We start from the raw sequence: 25,890 nt of genomic DNA on the forward strand, positions 1-25,890 counted from the left end.
ACTTTAAATCTTTTTTATTTTTGTAAGACTTTATAGTTTGGCCTGCTATTTGTATGCCGGAGAAAAATTTTCAGCAGTTTTTAACAACATAAACACTTTTTAAAATCTGGACACAAATTGTGGTGTTTAATTTAGTTTCATGCCTCCTCTAGTTGGCCTGAAATAGAAAACTTGATACCATTCGCAAAAAAGATCTGTTTACTTTCTTTGATAGCTTGGATATGCTTACGCTATTTTCATTCGGTTAAATTTTAAGAGCAGAAGTAGCCCCAAAAATTTGAACATAATACCCTCAGTCGTTCTTGGGATACTGCTGAGATACCTTATTGGGAATTAGCATTAACACAGTGCATTTTGATTTAATTATAAGGCAACATTTAGTTTCTAAACATAATGAGCAAATGTGAGGGTGGGCGTGGGAAGGGACTAGTTGCCCTGCAATAAATTTCGACTATTAAAAAGGGCATTAGTCCTATCTATTTTCAATCGAATGTCTGTCGAAGTCCTTTTCGAAGTTCCTACGACAACTCCTTTGATACGAAGTGCTCTGGTTAAAAAAAAATAATAATAATAACAATTTATAACACGCTTCTTATAAGACATTATATGCTCCCAGGGCATAACTTACAACCCTTGCCCTGAGGGCTGGGGGGGGGTTGTCATCCTCAAAAACCTAATTGTCATAACATTCAACTACGTTAAACAAAAGGGCTACAAAATGTTCTATGAAAGCCTTATATGCCCTCAAGGCATGACTCACAGTCTTTGCCCTGAGGGTTGTGGGGGGGGGGATGTCATCCTCAAAAACTAATTTCCAGAACTTTCAACTACGTTGAACAAAATGAATATCTCAAAATTTTGATTGGATGTGTTTGGGAAAATCTTGGGCGTGAGAGGGGGTTCGTTGCTCTTCAATCACTTTCGACTATTAAAAACGGCTTTAACTCTTTCAATTTCAAATCGAATGAGCCCTTTTTGAAGTTTCTACGAGAATTATTTCTATATAAACCTCATATGCCCCCAGGGCATAACTTAAAACCCTTGCCCTGAGGGCTGGGGGGGGGGGTGGTGTCATCCTCAAAGACATAATTTCCACAACTTTCAACTAAGTTGAAAAAATGGCTATCTCAAAATTTTGATTGTATGTGTTCGGGGAAATGGTGGGCGTGAGAGGGGGATTAGTTGCCCTCCAATTACTTTCGACTATTCAAAAGGGCACTAGTCATTTCAATTTCCAATCGAATAAGCCCTTTTTGAAGTTTCTACGTTAACACTTTCTATAAAAACCTTATATGCCCCCAGGGCATAGCTTACAATCCTTGTCCTGAGGGCTGTGGGGGTTTGTCATCCTTAAAGACGTTATTTCCAAAACTTTCAACTACGTTAAGCAAAATGGCTATCTAAATTTTTGAATGGATGCGTTTGGGGAAAAGGTGAGCGTGAGAGGATGGTTAGTTGTCCTCTAATCACTTTCGACTATTAAAAAGAGCACTAGCCCTTTGAATTTCCAATCGAATGCACCCTTTTTCAAGTTTCTACGACATAGCTTTTTATGAAAACCTTATATGCCCCCAGGGTATAACTTATAACCCTTGAACAGAGGGCTCTGATGGGGAGGTGTTTTCATCTTCAAAGAACTAATTTCCAGAACTTTCAAGTACGTTGAACAAAATGGCTATCTCAAAATTTTGATTGGACGTGTTTGGATAAATGGTGGGCATGAGAGGGTGTCAATCACTTTCTACTATTAAAAATGGCACTAGCCCTTTGAATTTACAATCAAATGATCCCTTTTTCAAGTTTCTACGACAAAGCTTTCAATCCAAACCTTATATGCCCCCAAGGAATAAACTATAACACTTGCCCTGACGATTGTGGGTGGAGTGTCCCGCTCAAAGGTATAATTTCCAGAACTTTCAACTACGCTGAACAAAATCGCTATCTTAAAATTTTTATTGGATGTGTTTCGGTAAATGGTGGGTGTGGAAGGGGTGTTAGTTGCCTTTAAATCACTTTCGACTATTAAAAATAGCACTAGTCATTTCAATTTCCAATCGAATGCGCCCTTTTTGAAGTTTCTCCGACAACGCTTTCTATTAAAAATCTTGTATGCCCCAAGGGCATACAACCCTGTAAGTTGTTGCCTCTATGGTTACTGTGATTAACACCACTAATGGCATTAGGTTGAAACTTTTAGTGAAGGTTTAGGAGGAGTTTCAATTAAAGAAAATACCTATAAGCATGAAGGTATTAAAAGGGCATATGCGCACTATCAGAGGCAATGCTGTAGCACTGCCTATAGTAAAGGCCATACGGCTCCAATGTTTTATTATTTATCATTATTTTTTTCCCAGAAGCACTTAATATGGAAGGGGTCGTCGTAGAAACTTCAAAGGAGGCTCATTCGATTGGAAATCGAGAGTTCTTGTGCCCTTTTTAATAGTCTAATGTGATTGTAGGGCAACTAGCCCCCCCCCCCCACGCCCATCATTTCCCCAAATACATCCAATCAAAATTTTGAGATAGCCATTTTTTTCAGCGTAGTTCATTTCCAGATAGAAAATATGTTTTGAGGAGGATACTCCCCCACAACCCTCAGGACAAGGGTTTTAAGTTATGCACTGGGGGCATATAAGGTTTTTACCCCACGCCCATCATTCCCCCAAACACATCTAATAAAATTTTGAGATAGCCATTTTGTTCAGCGTAGATGATTTCCAGATAGAAAATATATATTTGAGGACACTCCCCCACAAACCTCAGGGTAAGGGTTTTAAGTTATGCCCAGGGGCATATAAGGCTTTTATAGAAGGCGTTGTCGTAGAAACTTCCAAACAGGCTAATTCGATTGGAAATTGAAAGGGCTAGTGCCCTTTTTAATAGTCAAAAGTGATTGGAGGGCAACTAGCCCCCCCCCATACCCATCATTTCCCCAAACTCATCCAATCAAAATTTTGAGATAGCCATTTTCCTCAGCGTAGTTGATTTCCAGATAGAAAATATGTTTTGAGGAGGATACTCCCCCACAACCCTTAGGGCAAGGGTTTAAAGCTATGCACAGGGGGCATATAAGGTTTTTATAGAAGGCGTTGTCGTAGAAACTTCAAAACAGGCTCATTCAATTGGTAATTCAAAGGGCTAGTGCCCTTTTAAATAGTCGGAAGTGATTAGAGGGCAACAATTCCCCCCCCCCCTCCCACGCCCATCATTCCCTCAAAAACATACAATCAAAAATTTGAGATAGCCATTTTGTTAAGCGTAGGCTAGTTGATTTCCAGATAGAAAAAATGTGTTTGAGGAGGAAAGTCCCCCACAACCCTAAGGGGAAGGGTTTTAAGTTATGCCCTGGGGGTACATAAGGTTTTTATAGAAGGCGTTGTCGTAGAAACTTCAAAAAAGGCGCATTCGATTGGAAATTCGAAGTACTAGTGCCCTTTTTAAGAGTCGAAAGTGATTGGAGGGCAACTAGCCCACCTCCACGCCCATCATTCCCCCAAACACATCAAATCAAAATTTTGAGATAGCCATTTTGTTCAGCGTTGTTGATTTCCGGATAAAAAATATGTTTTTGAGGACGACACTCCCCCACAACCCTAAGGGCAAGGGTTTTAAGTTATGCCCTGGGGGCATATAAGGTCTTATAGAAGGCGCTGTCGTAAAAACTTCAAAAAAGGCTCATTCGATTGGAAATTCAAAGGGCTAGTGCCCTTTTTAATAGTCTAAATTGAATGGAGGGCAACTAGCCCCCCCCCCCCACACCCATCATTCCCCCAAACACGTCCAATCATATTTTTGAGATAGTCCTTTGGTTCAGCGTAGTTGATTTTCAGATAGAAAAAATGTTTTCCAGGAGGACATTCCCCCACAACCCTCAAGGCAAGGGTTTTAAGTTATACCCCGGGGGCAAATAAGATTTTTATAGAAGACGGTGTCGTAAAAACTTAAAAAAAGGCTCATTCTATTGGAAATTCAAAGGGGTAGTGCCCTTTTTAATAGTTGAAAGTGATTTGAGGGCAACTAACCCCCCTCTCACGCTCACCTTTTCACCAAACACATCCAATCAAAATTTTGAGACAGCCATTTTAATAAACGTAATTTTAAGTTATTTAAATTAGGTCTTTAAGGATGACAACTTCCCCACAGCCGTCAGGGCAAGGATAGTAATTTAAGGATTCTCCGAATCCTTCATATTATTTCTTATGGAAGAGATGCTCGTATAAACTTTAAACAGGGCTCATTTGATTGGAAATTTAAAGTTCTTGTTCACCTTTTAAGAGTCAAAAGAGATTGGAGGGCAACTAGCCCCCCCCCCCTCCTCCCGCCTCCACACCCTAAATGTATCAGATAAACATATTGAGATAGACATTTTGTTAAAATTGTTCAAAGTTTTGATAACAAAAGACTCCGGTGTCGACACAGCCCACCTGGGCCCGGGGGTAGGCGTTGTGAGTTATGCCCTTGGGGAATATAAACAATCAAACAATCATTAAATAAACAATCAATGCAAACAAACATACTATAGCTATTAATATAAATTAATAAATAAATTTAGTGCTGATATTAATGTAAATTAATAAATAAATCTTTGCTGGGTGGAACTTAATGTGGGGGAATTATCAGCAGGGAAAGAAAATGTTCTTTGAGGGGGGAGGAATTTCCCAGGGGTGGGTTTTCCAAATGTGAATTATTCAGGGAGGGGACGACTAAACCCATCTAAATTTTACATCTGAAAGTAACGGGAGTAAAGAATCAACGGACGATTTAGACGTTCCTTTAGACGATTTTGTTCGTGTATTTTGAAAAAAGACATTTTCAAAAGACAGATTATTTTCAGTTGTATTACTTTCTCTATGGCTGCTCGATTGTGCATGTGAGGGGGGAGACTTACCCCCACCACTGTCTATGCTAAGGTTTCAGTTTTTATCTCAAGCCTTAAAAATGAACGCAATGCGATAAAAGTATAACTAAAAATAACATATATAGAATAATATATGCAGATAACACGGAACAATTAATCAAAATTGCAGATTATGAGTTGAGGCTCACTCAAATGATAGCCCAGGGGGCTTACCATTCCACAATATATGAAATCGATCCTGCAATAACTGAAAATATAAAGTATTTATGAGTATTTTAACGTCTTCCACAATTCAAACGGTCCAACATTCTACAGCCCAATGAGTCTGTCTAATTTCCTAAATCGGGAAAGTAGGAGATAAGTGAAGCTTCGTCCCGTTTTGGATGAGTCTCTAGTCTCACCCTCCCCTTCTCCTGTTGTATACGCTAAAGTTTTCTTCTTTATCCCAACTAAGCCGTCCCCACCCCAAAGACTTTAATAAGGTAAAATTTTGTATGGGAAGAACACATTGTAAATCTATTATAATTATCCAATTATAAGGTTAAAATACATACTCTGTGATAGATGCAAAATTGCATTAGCACACAAATCCTATTAAGGTTAATTCCAAACAGTCGTGATCCCTTTGTGTCAGCAAGTGAAATGGTCTAAACCCCCTTATTGAAGCTATGTTTTTCAATCCATTCATTGTTGTCAATCGCTGTCCACAAGTTATGCAAGCTGTCTATTGTTCATATATAAGGTTTTTATCAAAGAGGTAATCGTATAGACTTTGAAAAAAGCCTCATTCGATTTATATTGAAAGTTCAAGATCCGGTTTTTAAAGTCAAGAATAATTTGACAGTAAGCAACTCCCCCATGCCATAAAAACCTGAAACTTTTTGCGATAAAAAACAAACAAAAATTAATTAAAAAAATTTCCGAAAAATAAGTTTTTCAAAGAAAAGTAAAGGCCATTTTAAAATCAAGCTCTGTATATAAAAATACCTTTTTAAATTCAAACTAAAAACGACCAGAAATTACTATTAAAGAATAAATGAAACCCAAAATGAACAGAAATTAAATAAACAATCATAGCAAAAAACATACAACAAGTAATAATATAAATGAATAAATAGATCTTAAAGCGATTAATGCTTAGATTGAATATGAAAATCAAGCTTAAAACAAAAAAAAATATTTTGCTATTAAAGTATAAATAAAACTTAAAACCAACAGAAATTAAATAAACAAGCAATGCGAACAAACATACAATATATATTAATGTAAATGAAAAAATAAATCTTAAAACGAGTGAAATTCAAATTGAATATGCAAATCAAGTTTGAATCGAATGAAAATAGCTACAAACAAGACTTTGGGTATCGATTCACTGCTAAAGCCTAAAACCTACTGCGTTAATGGCGTTATACTGAAAACTAATTATATTACAAATGTTTTCTTTTGTCCTTAATATTGAAAATAAATATTGAAATTACAGTAAAATTTTGAACTGATAACTTTCTGCAATTAATATCATTATACTTCAAAAATTAAGATTAATTTATTAGTTCTTTCCAAGATTGGTCAAGACAAATATATTTTCACTACAAACAAAATTTGGATACTGCCCCCTTCTTTAACTGTAAAAACCTAAAGCCTTCTGTGCCATTGGAGCTTCACTGAAAACGAACTTTTGTTATATTTAAAATTTATTATGTTCCAATTCTTACATAATTGAAAATGAAGACAAAAAGGACAGTGAAAAAACATTTTGAACCGACGATTTTTTCAACTATTAGTGTCATTATGTATCTAATATTCAAGTTGATTTTGTTTATATTTTCCAAGACTGTTCAAGACTCATATAGTTTTCAGTAAGGCGCTAATAACGCAGTAGGTTTTAGGCTTCTGCAGTGAGGCGACACCCAAACTCTTGTTTGTAGTTATTTTTATTCAATTCAAACTTGATTTGCATATTCAAATTAAGTTTGACCCGTTTTAAGATTTATTTACTCATTTAAATTAATATATATTGTATGTTTGTTCGCATTGATTTTTTATTTAATTTCTTTTCGTTTTAAGTTTCATTTATACTTTAATAGCAATTTTTTTTTGTTTTATCCTTGATTTTCATATTCAATCTAAGCATTACTCGCTTTAAGATCTATTTATTTATACATATTATTACGTCTTGTATGTTTTTTGCAATGATTGTTTATTTAATTTCTGCTCGTTTTGGGTTTCATTTATTCTTTAATAGTAATTTCTGGTCGTTTTGAGTTTGAATTTTAACAGGTATTTGTACCTCCTGAGCTTAAGTTTAAAATGGCCTTTACTTTTCTTTGAAAAACTTACTTTTCGGAAAGTTTTTTTAATTAATTGGGCAGAAAAGGACAAAGGCAGCGATTCTCTATGATAGCTAGTAGCATCATAGATATTTTAAAGGAGCTAAATTGATTGAAAATTAAAAGTTCTAGTGCCCTCTTAAGAGTCAAAAGTGATTGGATTGCAATCAGCCTCCTCTTTAGCTCATAATTTTCCAGACACTTCCAATAAAAATTTTAAGACAGCCATTTTGTTCAGCATAGCTGAATGATCTATTAACTATATCTTTAGGATTGTTGGGTAGGTTAGCCCCCCATAGTTATGTAATTTGCCTATTATGCTTAAAAACTAAATGTTGCTTTAAAATTAAATCAAAACACACTGTTTTTTGTGCTGGTTGCCAATAAGACATCTCAGCAATACATCAAGAACGACTGAGGGCATTAAGTTCAAATTTTTGGGGCTGCTTCTATTACTACTTCTGCTCTTAAAATTTTACTAAATCAAAAGAGTGTAAGTCTATCCAGGCTCTGAAAGAGCATAAATATAATTTTTGGGGGATAGTATTAACTTTTATCTATCAGGTCAACTACTGGATGTATATGATAAATTTAGATCTACTATTTGTGTCATGATTTTCAAAAGAGTTTGTGTTGTTAAGAATTGCTGAAAAAGTTTCTCCAGCATATAAAAAGCTAGCCAAACTATACATTTTTAAAGGGAAACCTCAAAGATTCAAACTATTATTTTCTTTTTTCCCTGAAAAAGACTAAGTCAATATAAAACGAACAGAAAATAATTAAGAAAAACTTTTTCCACAAAATAAGTTTTTCAAAAAAGAGTAAAGAACTCCATTAGACCAATTTGAAGAAAAATAGAATCAAATAATCTACCAAGGATACAAATACCACAAATCAATATCAATAAATATATGAAACCCAAAACAAACAGGAATTAAAATAAATAATAGAGTCAAACTCAAAACGAGCAGAAATTAATATGAGTAGGGTTCAAAACCCCTTTGCTTTCTTAAAGCTAGAATATAATTTGTACTTTACTAAAACAATAATTTTAAATGTTTTCACTTTTGTAACTTTAAGTAATCAAAAATCAAATAAGATTTTAATGAATAAAGAATCAGCATATGTATATCAAATGGACAATGCACAATTTTTCAGTAAATTCATTTGAATTTTTTTTCAGTGGTAGTAGAAGAAGTAGTAGCAGTAATAGTGTTGCAAAAGTAGTAGTAATAGCAGTAGTAGCAGCAGTATCAATAGCAGTTGTAGAATTTAGATATTGACATTTGATGGCAGTTGAACCTACCCTCATGATCCACCAGAAGTTTCATTTTGATAAGGTAAGCCATCCCTAAAATATTACTTATGTGCCCTTTCAACCCCTTTTTGACGCCCTTTTCATCTTGGCCTTACAAACATTTGCAATCGTAGTTGTAATTGGATTAGTTTAGTGACAGTAATAGTGGTAGAAGTTGCAGTTGCAGTGGTATTAGTGGTAGTATGCACATATTACCTTTTGGTCACTTGATTTCCCCTTTAAGCATTTTCTGAAAAATACATCACTGCCATAAAAATTTTTTGCCCCCAGGGCATAACTTACAACCCTTGCCACAGGCTCGGGGGGTTTGTGTCAACCTTGGAGTAGTTGCTGTATGATCTTTGGATTATTTTGAAGAAAATAGCTACAAAAAATTTCGATTGTATGTATTTGTAAAAAAAGGCCATGGGAATGGGGAAGGCTAGTTGCCCTACGATCAGTTTTGACTTAAAAAAAAATACTAGAACTTCCAATTTTCAATCAAATGAACCCGAAGTTTATATGACCACCGCTTCCATAAAACCTTTGTATGCTAAAAATGGGAAACTGTCATAGCTCACAGCCCTTGCCCAGAGTACTGTGGGGGGTGGGGTTCACACCCCCAGAGACATATTTACTGGACCTTTCAACTATGCTGAACAAAATGGATATTTCAAAGTTTTGCTGGAATGTTTTTGAGGAAATGATGTGCTTCGGATTAAGCTCAAATGAGCTTAATCCGAAGTTTATACGACAGTTTCTTCTATACGAGGAGCCTTGATGGAAAAAATAAATAAATAAAAAAATACATTGTTCCTATATCGCTTTTTACTGAGGTAGCACTATATGTTCTGCATATGAAAAGAAGGGTTTGCCTATTAACCCTCTCCTATAACCTGTAAATTTTGAGCTATAGCAGCTTTTAAGTTATAAACCAGGCTTTTGTGATCTACTTAATAAAGCAAAAAACGAAGAAAACAAAGAAAAAACACAATCAAGAACCAAGCGAGAGGGGTTTTCAGCCATCATGTGCAGCCAGTGTTGTTTCAAAGTGTATTTAAAACATACATTACAATTCATTTTTGCGTGGAATATCCACGAACTAGTGTCATGGTTTTTCAATGCTCAAACTTTCTGCATCTTCTACTTTGTCTATGACTCGTATTTAGGTTAAGTCGAATCACTGTTTAAGCAAGGTTCTTAGTCCTGTTTGAAAAATAAATCATGATCTTGACTCACTTTTTCTGTTGCGACGCATTAAAAACATAAATTTTATTTACTATTGCAATATTTCCCATTTATTCATTTTTAACTAAATACAGATCCGGCTTTTCCAATATGCCTTTTGCTTTTTAGATTACTATAGACGGAAGGGACATCCGAGATCTGCATGTTGGATGGCTGCGAAGCCATATTGGTGTTGTTGGCCAAGAGCCAGTGCTATTTGGAACGAGTATTAAGGAAAACATCAGATACGGAAAAGTGGGTGTAGGTGACGAAGCCATCATCAGAGCTGCAAAGGAGGCAAACGCTCACGATTTTATCACCAAGCTTCCACAGGTAAAGTACCTTTAATATTAAAGCATTGTTAAAATTTGAGGGGGTTTATCTAAAGTTGTTACACCTTGCAAATTTTAAACTTCATGTTAACTCAGTTTATTCAGAAAAAATTCCAATAAACTCAAGACTCCAGAAAATTCTATTAGTTATTTGTAAGCTTTCCTGTTATTATTCATGGTGTTTAATATATTTGCTAATCTAAGTACTCGTATGAAACATGGCTATCAAAATTTTCACTGTTCTGAGCAATTGTATGACTGGATTGAATCCCTTCAACGATAATGTTCAAATGTTTGCTTGACATACTTTTCCCAAAATCAACGGCCAATTAAAAGTAAGTTTCAAATAAATATTTCCCTAAATTTCTGGTATGTCCCTAAACCTTTAAATAGTTACCTCATTTGACCTATATCAAATCTTAGCTTAAAAGAAACAGCAGGTTGATGTAGGAAACGACTTCGGATTAACATGAAATGCTAACAAACCTATTTTTAAGCGTTCCATTTCCAGATATTAATATCCAACCGTGTCGGCAGTCATATCAAGCTGTGTCTATAGGTGTGTTTCGTCACCTAACCATTTCAAACAAAGGTCAGGAGTAAGAGTTGAGAAGATTTACCTACATAAAAACTCTACGGATACCACATTGAACTAGTTGAAGAGAGGATCTAGAATAGTGACTTTCTAGAGTAATTTCAAGTATCTGAGAGAGTTTTGCAATTCAAGCATAAAGGAAGCAGCCATATTCATCAGCAGATAGGCTACAAAAGATATGGCCGAAAAGATTTTCCAGATCTATATGAAGATATCTCGTAGGTTGTTTGATTGGTTAGAACGTCTACTAATTTATCTTGTTCCTCCATAACTTGTCATATTTATACAGCTACGATGAATGTTGTTGTATTACAGTATAAATATGAATAGACCCCCTCCCTAAATAAAAATGCTGGTTGGTGAAAATAAAGAATATAGTTTTTGAGTTTTCTGATTTTTAAATCTTCTGTCCTTATGATTTGTATAATATCATAGGCAGCACAATAGCGCTGCCTAAGTAAAGAACGATGTTGGCAATGTATTATTTTTTGTTGTTGTTGTTTTGGTTTTAAACCAGGGCCCTTCTTATCGTAGGAATTGTCGTAGAAACTTCAAAAAGAGCTCATGCGATTAGAAAATACAAGGCATTGTGCCCTTTTTAATATTCAAATGTGATTGGAAAACAAGTAACCCTCCTCTCACGCCCACCATTTCCTCAACCACATCCAATCAAAATTTTGTGATAGCCATTTTGTTCAACGTAGTTGAGAGTCTGAAAAATAGGTCTTTGAGGATGACAAACCCCCTCCCCCCACATCCCTCAGGGCAAGGGTTCTAGGTTGTGCCCGGGGGCGTTTAAAGTAGTTATAGAAAGCGTTGTCATAGAAACTTCAAAAAGGGTTCATTGGATTAGAAATTGAAAGGGTTAGTGCCCTTTTTAATAGTCAATAGGGATTGGAGGGCAGCTAACCCCACTCTCACGCCCACCGTTTCTCCAAACACATCCGATCAAGATATTGAGATAGCCGTTTTGTTCGACGTAATTGAAAGGTTCGAAAATTATGTCTTTGAGGACGACACTCCCCCTAGAGACCCCAGGCAAGGTGTTGTGATTTGATCTAATATCATTTGCCAACTTGTTATATATTATGTGAGTTTAATGAATAATCTTGAACTCTGAAACCAGATGTAAGCCTGGGTGGTAAACTGGGCTCCATTGAATGAAATAGTTAGTCGGCTATCGGCGTTATAGGTGAATAAATGTGAATTTTTATATATTGTACCGAATAGAGTTAATAAAACTATTTTTCTATATACGGATAACGACATAAATGATGTCAAAAGTGGGATTGTTAACTGAAAATACAGTGAAATTTAGATTTTTGGCTGATTAAATTATAGCGTAAACTAAGGTAAAGAACCAAAATTTTTCGTAACATTGTTTGCTGTTGAAAAGACACTTTTTGGATTTTGTTATCGTTATCTCCATCGAAATAGCTCTGATTTGGGGATAGTGTGAAACGTTAGTAACCAAGAATTTGCGGTAACTTGGACTTTGTCCCAGTTTTATGTTAAATTTTCCACTATTTAAAAGCTGAAAAATATTCACAATCTGTTTGTGCTTCAGGTTTGATATCTAGTTAAAATAATCCGAAGAAAACGTTTTACCGTTCTTATAATTTGAAAAAATTATTCCCGTATTAAACCGTTTTCGATAGGGGAGATAGTTTCTGGACTAGCAGTGTGTTGATATAAAGATGATCATTGGTTTTCGTAGGTATCTAGCTCTGCATTTACTGCGTGTTCTTGGTGAAAAAGGTTTTAGCCCCCCCCCCCAGTCGTATAACGGTATCAGTGTTCAAGTGGTGCTTAATAGCACGTTGAGTGTTTTTCATAGCATGTTGTGGGAGCTTCATAGCCACATTTGGGCGTGCTTTCATAGGACAATGTGGGTGCTGCATACCGCATTTTTACGTACTTCAGTAGCAAATTGGGCGTGCTTCATAGCACATTGTGGGTGCTTCGTAGCACATTTGGGCGTGGTTTCATAGCACAATGTGGGTGCTTCAATAGCACATTTTGCGTGCTTCATAGCACATTTGGGCGTGCCTTCATAGCACATTTGGGCGTGCCTTCATAGCACATTGGGCGTGCTTCATAGCCATTGTGGGTGCTTCATAGCACATTTGGGCGTGCTTTTATAGCACACATTGTGGGTGCTTCAGAGCACATGTGTACCTGCTTTAATAGCACACTACTGTGATTCATAGCCAACGGCAGCTGGAATCGTCAACTTCGCAATTTACTCCTCTTTTTCAAGCCTTACAGACGAATCAATCCGCCATTCAGAATGTGCCAGATACAGCTCCAATCTACGATCTACGAATGTGACAATCTACGATCCAGATTGTCAAGTTTACTGAAGATATAAATATCGATGCACACCTCACAACCTTCGAGCTAATTACCACCCAAAATAACTGGGGTCGTGCTAAATGGGCAGTTAGACTCCAGGCCTTGCTGACAGGCAAAGCCACAGAAGCTAGTGCGATCGTTCCGACAGCCGATAGCTCAGACTACGGCCTTGTAAAAGAAGCTATTCTGAGAAGATTTCGAGTGACTTGTGAAACCTATCGCCAGTTATTCCGTACGACCGAGAAGGCCGCAGACCAGTCATTTACTGTCTACGGTAAGAAGCTAGAGCAGCTGCTGACCAAATTTTTGGACGTCGCCGACTACAGATCAATCGCGACCGCAGAGTCTTTCAGGGAATGTTGAAGGGAGTGTTGAAAAAAATCAAGACATGCTATATGTATATTGGCTGTTAAAAGGGTGTAAGTCGGGAACGACTGAGAATATCAAATTGAAATTTTCAGGAATTGATAAGGGAGATGATCAAGTCACCAAAAAGTCAACATTTGCACGCTACTACTACTGTAACTACTGCTGCTTCTATCGCTACCACAAGTACTATTACTACTACCACTAATATCACTAGAAATATTACTTCTGTAAAGGCTGAGGACATTGAAACAGATATCTGATGAAACATTGAGGGGAAAGTTGAACTAAATCAAAACATACTATGTGTGATTGCTCATACGACCGTACCAGTGATATTTTTGGAACGGCGTATTATATCAAGATGAAACCTCAGGGGCTACATGGATGGGATGTTAAGTTAACCAAAAGGCAATTGTACCTTCTACTACTGCTATTAGTACTGCTGCTGCAAATAACAATACACTATTTCTGCTACTGCTGTTCCTACCACTACCACTACTGCTATGAGACTAGTACAATTAAGGCTACACTTATGAAGGTAAAAATTTTACAGAATATTGAGGGCGAATTTGTACTAAATCAAAACACACTATACAGTTGCAAATTGTCAAAAAAGATATATATGAAGAATGGATTTGGGTATTGAGTTGACATTTTCGGAGAATACTTAAAGGGAAAGATCAATTGACAAAAAGGTAATATTTGCATGTCACTAGAAGCACTAATACCACTGCTACTTTTACTGATACTACTATGGCTACTAAACTACTCCAACTGCTACTTCAATCACAACAACTTGTAAGGCTTAGATTATTAAGGTGAAAAAATACTCAAAAAGGTGTCAAAAGTGCAAATCACGGATATTTTTTTAACGGCTTAAAGTGTCAAGGTGAAACTTCCGGAGCATCATGGAAGCGGTGTTCAACAAACGCAAAATGAAATAGATAAATGCTACGATCACTATTAATACTGCTGCTACTACTGATACTACTACGACTTTTTGCATACCCAAACACCAAGCAATACTTTCAAAATGCTTTATTATATCTTTTCAGAACAAGTTATTTACGTAATGTCCCTCCTAAACCAATTTTACAACTTGAAGTACTCATCTTTATCGCCCACAACTTTATATTACGACTTTTTGAATACCCCAACACCAAGCAATACTTTTCAAAGGCTTTATTATATCTTTTCAGAACAAGTTCTTTACGTAATGTCCCTGCTAAACCAATTTTACAACTTGAAGTACTCATCTTTTTCACCCGCAACTGCACTTTACGACTTTTTTCATACCCCAACACCAAGCCATACTTTTCAAATGCTTTATTATATCTTTTCAGAACATGTTCTTTACGTAGTGTCCCTCCTAAACCAATTTTAAAACTTGAAGTACTCATCCTTTTCACCCACAACTTTACTTTACGGCTATTGAATACTCCAACACCAAGTAATACTTTTCAAAAGACTTTATTATATTTTTCAGAAGAAATAATTTTCTTAGTTTGACACTTAAGCCCATTCTACAACTTGAAGTACACATCCTTTTAACACACAACTTTGTACTGCAACTTTTGCATACCCCACCACCAAGTAAAACTATTCAATATGATGTATTATATCTTTTCAGAACAAGTTCTTTACGTAATGTCCCTCATAAACCAATTTTACAACTTGAAGTACTCATCCTTTTAACCCACAATTTTACTTTACAGCTTTTTGAACACCCCAACACCAAGCAATACTTTCAAAAGGCTTTATTATATCTTTTCAGAACAAGTTCTTTACGTAATGTCCCTCCTAAACCAATTTTACAAATCGAAGTACTCATTCTTTTCACCCACAACTTTACTTTACAGCTTTTTGAACACCCCAACACCAAGCAATACTTTTCAAAATGCTTTATTATATCTTTTCAGAACAAGTTCTTTACGTAATGTCCCTCCTAAACCAATTTTACAAATTGAAGTACTCATCTTTTTCACCCACAACTTTACTGGTGTTGGGGTGTTCTCAAAGCTGTAAAGTAAAGTGGTGGGTGAAAAGGATGAGTACTTCAAGTTGTAAAATTGGTTTAGGAGGGACATTACGTAAAGAACTTGTTCGGAAAAAATATAAAAAAGCCTTTGAAAATTATTGCTTGGTGTGCGGGTATTCAAAAAACAATAAAGTAAACTTGTGTGTGAAAAGGATGAGTACTTCAACTTGTAAAATGGGTTTAAAAGGAATATTAAGAAAAGAACTTGTTCTGAAAAAATATAAAAAAAGCCTTTTGAAAAGTATTACTTGGTGTTGGGGTATGCAAAAAGCCGTAAGGTAAAGTTGTGGGTGAAAAAGGATGAGTACTTAAACTTCTAAAATTGGTTTAGGAGGGATATTACGTAAAGAGCTTATTCTGAAAAGATATAATAAAGCCTTTTGAAAAGTATTGCTTGATGTTCGGGTATGCAAAAAGTTGTAAAGTATTCTTGGGAGTGAAAAAGATGAGTACTTCAACTTATAAAATAAGTTTAGTAGGAATATTAAGAAGAGAACTTGATTTGAAATGATATATTCAAGAGAGAGCCAAAACGTTGGGTGGAGGGGGGTTGGGAACCTTCCGTGTATCAAAAAAATGTGTGTGTGGGGGGGGGGAGTTGGGGGGGGAGCCGTGCTGTGTCCTTAAGAACATAAAAAATATTAAAAAAATAGGAGGGGAGGCAAAAAGTTGTGTGGAGGGGGCCCTTGGGGTTTGGGTAGGGGACCTTACAACACTACTCAAATGGAACTTGTGTATTATAACGACCATAGAGTTTCACCCCAAATCATCCTCTAAAATGTCTCAAACTGTTTCGCCCAAATAATCCCTAAAATGTTGATTAATTTGTTTTCGATCCCCTAAAAGTAATTTCTGCGTGTTCCTTTGTTTCGGTATCCTTTTGTCCTGACATATTTGAAATTCCCAGGAAACCATTTCCCGCGTAAAATATACTCAATCTGTCTTGATCTCGTATGAATTTCTGAAAAAATCTAAGGTGTTCCTAGTTACACTATTATGCCTTCGATAGAATATATTAATTTATCTATCTATATTATATTAATTTATCTATATTATTTATAGAAATATTGATTTATCTCTCAGACCGAAAGACCAGAGAATCCATATTTAAAAATGAAATACCCTCATTATAGAATTCCCCGTCGATTATGCAAATCAATTTCCCAGAAATCTAGTCCCCTCTTGTCCCAGTCGATTATGTAATCAATTTCCCAGAAATCTAGTACCCATTGTGGATAAATAAGATTGCCCAGTTAGTATTCAGTGCGCATATGCAAACTTCGTTCTATATTCAATAGGCTTAGAAAAATCCCCTGATTGACCTTGAAAAAGACACGTTATCCTGTCCCCTTCATGGATCAATAACATTGATTCAGGTTAGGTATTCAGTGCGCATGCGCAAATCTCGTCTCGGAGTCAATAGGCTTAGAAACATCCCCTGATTGACCTTGAAAAAGACACGTGATCAATTCCCCTTCGTGGATCAATAAACAATGAATAAATTATGTAAGCCCATTATCTATTGGGTTCCTCCTACTAACATTAAAACTTGTAACGAACAGAAATTATTACGTATATGAGGGGGTTCGCCCCCTAGTCAATACCTCGCTCTTTAAGCTACAGTTTGTTTATTACTTTCAAAAGAGCTATATATTCTAACTAACCGGCTTTTGTGATTCTAGGGCTCGTGATTCGAACAAAATTTTAACTTTAGCGCAAAGAGCAAGGTATTGACTAGGGGGTGAAGTCCCTAATATGCGTAATAAAAACATACGAACATAGAAATTCGTTACATAAGTTAATTCATAAGTTACGTCAGAACAAAATTTCGAGAAAGCCATTTAACAAAAAAATAGGAAAATTAGTATGCGAATTTCGTTTTAATTATTCATGCACGGTGAGCAAAAGTCAAAGCTGTATTAATTCAAAAACGCTCAGAAATTAAATAAAAAAGTTTTTTTTTAACTGAAAGTAAGGAGTGACATTAAAACTTAAAACGAACAGAAATTATTCCGTATATCCCTCCTCAACGCCTCGCTCTTTACGCTAAATTTTGATTCTGTCTTAAAACTTTATTTTTTAAAACAATAAAAAACTTTAGTGTAAAGAGTGAGGCGTTGAGGAGGGGACAACCAAGTCAAATTCAAAACTTAAACATAATTTGCACTTTACTGAATTGTTTTTTCAAATATTTTCACTTTTATGACTTTGATTAAATTAAACATTATTAAGATTCTAAGGAGTAAATATAAGCATATGCACATTCAACTGACAATGTACATTCATTTTTTTCAGTGAAGTGCGAATTATGTTCTGGCCAAGGGAAGGCACAGGGGTTTCGAGCCCTGTTCATGTTAATTTTGGCTCGTTTTGAGTTTGACTCTGTTTTTATTGTATTTTCTGTTCGTTTTGGGTTTCATTTATTTATCCATGTTGATTTGTGGTAGTTTTACCCTTGCTATATTATTTAATTCTAATTTTGCTCATTTTTGGTTTAATAGAGTTCTTTACTTTTCTCTGGAAATCTATTTTGTGGAAAATTTTTTTAATTGAATCTTTTGTATAAAACCTACAAATTATTTCAGCCGAATTGTTGTAGTGATATTATAATAAAATATATTTTATTCCTAACGGTTCTCACCGAGAGCCCAAAGTTTTTCTATATTATGTTCAAACAATATCAAACGAAAGGATATGGATATATTAATATTCGTTTAGACTTCCTAACTCTATCACCAACGCAACGTTTTAGCTTTTCCAAATAAGTATGGATTCTAAATTTTAATTTCATCAGGTAAGAATATACACTTTCTGTAAATCCCTTTGAAGCAATTTTTCTGGCGACTCAGCTCCCTAGTCAGTTTTTCTTTTTTGAACTAACCCCCATCCCTCCCCTTAAAAGTTTAATACATTAAACTTTTTCATTATTCTGCTTTTCACAAAGTCCAAAAAATGTAACGGCCTTTGAAGGCTTTTGTTATCATTTAATGATCATTATGTCACTCTTTGTTTAATAAATCACTGTAATAACGAGTGGACTGATTAGATATATATTGGAAACTAATTACTTAATGACACAGCACTTTAATAAGTGTGTGGTCTTTTGTTTGTTTCATTTCACACGAAAAGCATTAATATTTTTTTCTCGGAAAGAGATCATTAATTTCTTTTCAAAAATTGTGTAATAGAGAGTGTTCATGCAAATCAATAAAAGTTCCATTATCCCTTGGAAAATAAATATTCACTTTTTAAAAGTCATGTTCGTTGTTTTACAGTTATATGATCGAAGGGGCGTTGGTGCTGCTTATTCTACATCATTATTTCTTCCACCATGCCACGTTTTTTTGTGTCCCAGAAGACACACTTCATGCTTCATATGGAGCAAACTTCTGCCATGTGAAGCGCATGTCACCTGATGCAACCAATTTTTTAAAGTGGAAAACCCCTTGGTTATTTTAAACAGACAATAGATTTTTCATTTCTTGGAAAGGAAAGTTCACTTTTTCTATGTCAGGATTATTGTTTTCCGGTCATATAACCTGCTGACTGAGTGTTTAAACTGATAAGATTTTCTTAGTTCTTAGACAGTAATTTGTCTACTTTTAAACAGTTTTTCTGTTTTGCTATAATATAATAAATTTAATCTTGCTTCAACTTTCAGGAATTGTTTATTGCAAGTAACAGTGCCCTATTTAACAGTCAAAAGTGATTAGAGAGCAAACAGCCCCCCTCTCACTCTGATTAATTCCTTAGACACATCAAATAAAATTTTTAGATTACCATTTTGTTCAACATAGTTAAAAGGTCCAATATCTATGTCTCTGGGGATGTCAACTCCCCCAGCGCTGGGGGCAAAAGCTTTAGTCTATGCAATTTGCTTATTAATAACAAACAAGATTTAGTATTGAGAAGGGGGAGAGTATTGTCTGACCTATGGTGTCCAAAAGCGCCAGGAACGTTTGGGTGAAGCTTTCAGAGAATGCTTAGGGGAGTGATGAATTAAATCAAACCATGTTATATGCATACAGGTTGTTGAAAGGGCACGTAACTAAAGAATGACTGAAGGCATTAAGTTGTAACTTTTGAATCTCATGTAGATTCTTTCACGGGGAAGGATTGTCTGACCTATGGTGTCCAAAAGTGCCAGGAACGATTGGGTGAAGCTTTCAGAGAATGCTTAGGGGAGTGATGAATTAAATCAAACCATGTTATATGCATACAGGTTGTTGAAAGGGCACGTAACTAAAGAATGACTGAAGGCATTAAGTTGTAACTTTTGAATCTCACATAGAATCTTTCGCGAAAATGTTATTTGCTTTAAAACTAAATCAAAAGGCACTATGTGTGTGCTGGATGCAGATAAGGCATCTTTGAAACATCTCAAGAACGAATGATGGAATAAAATTGAAACTTTCAGAGCTGCTACTATTACTAATTAAACTCTTGCTATTGAACTAGATCAAAATGGTGTAAATACATCCGTTTTTATCAAAATAGCATAATTACAATGTCTTTGGACCAGAATAGAGAATTAACTTTTATTTTCTTAGGAAAGTTGAGGAGGTTTAAAACTAAATCAAAAGATAGTGTGTGTATCCAGATTATTAAAATGGCGTATATTACTGAAAATTATTGAAAAATGTTGTTCAACATATAATAGTAGTCCAAAATATGGATTCTGTGAGAGATCAAATAAAAAAAACAAGTTTTTTCAATTGAAAGCAAGGAGGGACTTTAAAACTTAATACAAACAGATATTATTACGAATATGAGGGGGGTTGCCCTCTCCTTAATACCTTGCTCTTTACACTAAAATTTGATTTTTTGTTCCAGTTATTTAAGAATGACTCCTGAATCAAAAAGACCGTTTAATTAGAATGTTAAGCTCTTTTAAAAGTTCTAAAAAAACGAATTTAGTGTAAAGATTGAGGTATTAAGGAGAGGACCACCCCTCGTTATAAAAAAAAGTAATTTCTGTTCGTCTAAAGATTTAATATTTCTCCTTATTTTCAGTTGAAAAAAACTTGTTTTATTATTTAATTTCTGATCCTATTTTTTAAGTAACACTGGGAAATCAAGATCCACCTCCATGGAAAATTTCCTTCCCCCACGAACCATCTCCCTATGGGAATATCCTCCAATTTACCCCCCCCCCCCCAACAGAAAATCTCACGTGAAGATTGTTTGTATACTTCCCAATAATCAATGATATTGCAGCCCTTCCCCCGGGCACTGTCGTGGCGTTAAGTCATCCTCAAAGACATAGTTATCAGATTTTTCAACTATCCTGATAAAAATGGCTATCTCAAACTCTTGATCAGGTGGCTTTGGGGAAATAATGAGCGCGAGAGGGAGACTAGCAGCCCTCCAATATTTTTGATCACTTTAAAAACGGCACTAGAACTTCTGATTTCTGATCAAATGAGCCCTTTCCCGATCTTCTACGATCATTGGTTTGATGCTACGATCATTGGTTGAATCACCCCTAGGAAAAAAAAACAATAAAAAAAACAAAAAACAAACAAACAAACAAACACGCATCCGTTATCTTTCTTCCGGCAAAAAATGTCAAATTTCACATTTTTGTACATGGGAGCTTGAGACCTCTACAGTAGGGTTCTCTGATATGCTGAATCTGATGCTGTCCTTTTATTAAGATCACTTGATTTTTTGGGTGTGTTTCCCCCTTTTTCAAAATTGGACAAATTTTCTCAGGATCGTAACTTTTGATGGGTAACATTAAAATTGATGAATTTTACAAAGCATCAAAATGCAATTCTTTTGATATATATGTTGTTAGAAAGCCTCTGTTTCTTAGAGTTTCGGTTACTATTGAGCCGTACCGCTCCTTATTTACAATTCGTTACCACGAACTGATTGAAATACCGAGAATATTTAAAATATTGTTTTCTTTGCCAAGGAAAAAGACTATGTCAATAAAAACGAAAAGAAATTCATTTTTTAAAAACTTTTTCAACAAAAGAAATTTTTCAAAGAAAAGTAAAGAGCTACATTAAACCCAAGATGAGAAGAAATGAAGTCAAATAATGAGCATAAAGCATATAAAAACTAATTTTTTCTGTATGTGAGGGAGAATGCCCCTCTTCAAACCTGCATTCCCTATGCTAAAGTATTTTATTTGTTTAGTAAAAGCATTTGCGGGTTGAGCCAATGTGGTTTGTTATTTAATTTATTATTTGGGATATTTCCAAGTGTTTTTTCACACTGATATTTTTTTTACATTTTTAAATAGAGAGTTGTTTGTTTACAGCAAATGCACATAAATAAGCTCTTAACCCATTTAAAAAATATTTTATATAAAGTTCCAATTGTCCTCGTGTTTGAGAACTCGTCCTTTAGATATTAGGGGCAAAAGATCAAGCTTAATTATTAAGAGCAGGGATTGGGGAAGGAACTGCTTTCCTCGGACATGGAATAACATTACTACTACTTTACTACTACTCACTCTGATTAATTCCTTAGACACATCAAATAAAATTTTTAGATTACCATTTTGTTCAACATAGTTAAAAGGTCCAATATCTATGTCTCTGGGGATGTCAACTCCCCCAGCGCTGGGGGCAAAAGCTTTAGTCTATGCAATTTGCTTATTAATAACAAACAAGATTTAGTATTGAGAAGGGGGAGAGTATTGTCTGACCTATGGTGTCCAAAAGCGCCAGGAACGTTTGGGTGAAGCTTTCAGAGAATGCTTAGGGGAGTGATGAATTAAATCAAACCATGTTATATGCATACAGGTTGTTGAAAGTGCACGTAACTAAAGAATGACTGAAGGCATTAAGTTGTAACTTTTGAATCTAATGTAGATTCTTTCTCGGGGAAGGATTGTCTGACCTATGGTGTCCAAAAGCGCCAGGAACGTGTGGGTGAAGCTTTCAGAGAATGCTTAGGGGAGTGATGAATTAAATCAAACCATGTTATATGCATACAGGTTGTTGAAAGGGCACGTAACTAAAGAATGACTGAAGGCATTAAGTTGTAACTTTTGAATCTCACATAGAATCTTTCGCGAAAATGTTATTTGCTTTAAAACTAAATCAAAAGGCACTATGTGTGTGCTGGATGCAGATAAGGCATCTTTGAAACATCTCAAGAACGAATGATGGAATAAAATTGAAACTTTCAGAGCTGCTACTATTACTAATTAAACTCTTGCTATTGAACTAGATCAAAATGGTGTAAATACATCCGTTTTTATCAAAATAGCATAATTACAATGTCTTTGGACCAGAATAGAGAATTAACTTTTATTTTCTTAGGAAAGTTGAGGAGGTTTAAAACTAAATCAAAAGATAGTGTGTGTATCCAGATTATTAAAATGGCGTATATTACTGAAAATTATTGAAAAATGTTGTTCAACATATAATAGTAGTCCAAAATATGGATTCTGTGAGAGATCAAATAAAAAAAAAACAAGTTTTTTCAATTGAAAGCAAGGAGGGACTTTAAAACTTAATACAAACAGAAATTATTACGAATATGAGGGGAGTTGCCCTCTCCTCAATACCTTGCTATTTACCCTAAAAATTGATTTTTTGTTCCAGTTATTTAAGAATGACTCTTGAATCAAAAAGGCTGTTTGATTAGAATGTTAAGCTTTTTTGAAAGTTCTAAAAAAACGAATTTAGTGTAATAATTGAGGTATTAAGGAGAGGACCACCCCTCGTTATAAAAAAAAGTAATTTCTGTTCGTCTAAAGATTTAATATTTCTCCTTATTTTCAGTTGAAAAAAACTTGTTTTATTATTTAATTTCTTATCCTATTTTTTAAGTAACACTGGGAAATCAAGATCCACCTCCATGTAAAATTTCATTCCCCCACGAACAGTCTCTCTATGGGAAGATCCGCCAATTTACCCCCCCCCCCCAACCGAAAATCTCACGTGAAGATTGTTTGTATACTTCCCAATAATCAATGCTATTGCAGCCCGTCCCCCGGGCACTGTCGGGGCGTTAAGTCATCCTCAAAGACATAGTTATCAGATTTTTCAACTATCCTGAGAAAAATGGCTATCTCAAACTCTTGATCAGGTGGCTTTGGGGAAATAATGAGCGCGAGAGGGAGACTAGCAGCCCTCCATTATTTTTGATCACTTTAAAAACGGCACTAGAACTTCTGATTTCTGATCAAATGAGCCCTTTCCCGATCTTCTACGATCATTGGTTTGATGCTATGATCATTGGTTGAATCACCCCTAGGAAAAAAAAACAATAAAAAAAACAAAAAACAAACAAACAAACAAACACGCATCCGTTATCTTTCTTCCAGCAAAAAATGTCAAATTTCACATTTTTGTACATGGGAGCTTGAGACCTCTACAGTAGGGTTCTCTGATATGCTGAATCTGATGCTGTCCTTTTATTAAGATCACTTGATTTTTTGGGTGTGTTTCCCCCTTTTTCAAAATTGGACAAATTTTCTCAGGATCGTAACTTTTGATGGGTAACATTAAAATTGATGAATTTTACAAAGCATCAAAATGCAATTCTTTTGATATATCTGTTGTTAGAAAGCCTCTGTTTCTTAGAGTTTCGGTTACTATTGAGCCGTACCGCTCCTTATTTACAATTCGTTACCACGAACTGTTTGAAATACCGAGAAGATTTAAAATATTGTTTTCTTTGCCAAGGAAAAAGACTATGTCAATAAAAACGAAAAGAAATTCATTTTTTAAAAACTTTTTCAACAAAAGAAATTTTTCAAAGAAAAGTAAAGAGCTACATTAAACCCAAGATGAGAAGAAATGAAGTCAAATAATGAGCATAAAGCATATAAAAACTAATTTTTTCTGTATGTGAGGGAGAATGCCCCTCTTCAAACCTGCATTCCCTATGCTAAAGTATTTTATTTGTTTAGTAAAAGCATTTGCGGGTTGAGCCACTGTGGTTTGTTATTTAATTTATTATTTGGGATATTTCCAAGTGTTTTTTCACACTGATATTTTTTTTACATTTTTAAATAGAGAGTTGTTTGTTTACAGCAAATGCACATAAATAAGCTCTTAACCCATTTAAAAAATATTTTATATGAAGTTCCAATTGTCCTCGTGTTTGAGAACTCGTCCTTTAGTTATTAGGGGCAAAAAATCAAGCTTAATTATTAAGAGCAGGGATTGGGGACGGAACCGCTTTCCTCGGACATGGAATAACATTACTACTGCTTCTACTGAGGCTAAGGGTATTAAAGTGAAACTGTCAGGATGTATTTAGGAGGATGTTGAACCAAATCAAAACATAATATGTGTATTCAGGTTGCCAAATCGATTTGTAAGCAATTTCTCAGAAAGAGCTTAGGCTATTAAGTTGAAACTTTCAGGACGTGTTGAGAGGGATGTTAAACTAGCCAAAACAAATTGTATGTGTATTGTTACTGCTACTACTGCTCCAGCTCCTTTTGGTACTATTACTACTATTTCTGTAACTGCTACTGTGGCTAAGGGTAAAAAGTTGAAATATTCAGCGAATGTTGAATGGGATTAATTAAAAAAAAAACTTTCCAAAAAGAAGCTTTTCAAAGAAAAGTAAAAGTCATATTAAACTTAACATCAGCAGAAATAAAAATCTGTAATTATAGTCTGTCTAGGTGATTGAAACACTATAAATTACAGCTGCAGCCAATTTTGAAAGTCCCTGAACAATTCTTGAAAATTCCACATTCATTCCGTTATCCTTAGTAACAGTAGCACTATCAGCGGTAGTAGTAGGCTACTAAAACTACAAGTAGTAATGCTAGCAGTATTCAACCTAGTACTTTTAACCGTTTCTGAGATATTGCTTAAATGGTTTGTTGACAGCCTGCATACACATAGTATGTTTCAATCTAATTCTAAGCACCCCTCAATATTTCCTGAACGTTTCTCCTTAGCACCAGCAATAGCCCTACCTTTTGATTAATTCTACATCCCCCTTAACATACCCCAAAATTTTCAATTTAATACCCTAACTAAACCATTTAGGTTGCTAATACTCCTTTTAACAATATGCAGACACAGAGAATGTTTTGGTTTAATTCAACATCCCCCTAAACATTTCCTAAAAGTTTCTCCTTCCTACTTTTAGTCTCAGTAGTTGTAGTCGTAGTATTAGTAGCAGCAGCATTAGCAGTAGCAGAAGTGACAGTAGAAGTAGGGTAAGAGGTTCCATTTTGCGTCCTTTATGTTCCATCCTGTGTATTTGTCCCACTTTACATTCCATGGCACCTTTCCAGTGCATGTACCTATGGATCTGGTTTGGTGGGTATAATCTATTCCATGGCACCTTTCCAGTGCATTTACCTATGGATCTGGTTTGGTGGGTATAATCTGGTTTGGTGGGTATAATCTGGTTTGATGGGTATAGTCTGGTTTGTTGGGTATAGTCTGGTTTAGTTTTTCATAGAGAGTGAGTATTTGACATTTTTGCAAAAAGGGATAAGGAATTTGAACACCCCAACACCAAGCAATACTTTTCAAAAATCTTTATTATATATTTC

The 25,890-nt window shown here is 35.2% G+C and overlaps 1 protein-coding gene across 1 annotated transcript in view; it reads left to right on the forward strand.

Annotated features, from left to right (window-relative positions):
• LOC148945532 (uncharacterized) overlaps positions 1 to 25,890 on the forward strand; it is a 257,374-nt gene that overhangs the window by 196,799 nt on the left and 34,685 nt on the right. The window contains exon 14 of the mRNA XM_089099073.1: positions 9,839 to 10,042. Within this exon, the coding sequence (XP_088955199.1) occupies positions 9,839 to 10,042 (204 nt within the window). The remainder of the gene's footprint in view (positions 1 to 9,838; positions 10,043 to 25,890) is intronic.

The sequence above is a fragment of the Artemia sp. Qi Xiang Cuo genome, chromosome 13 (genome assembly GCF_049724085.1).
Source record: "Artemia sp. Qi Xiang Cuo chromosome 13, ASM4972408v1, whole genome shotgun sequence".
NCBI lineage: Eukaryota > Metazoa > Arthropoda > Branchiopoda > Anostraca > Artemiidae > Artemia > Artemia sp. Qi Xiang Cuo.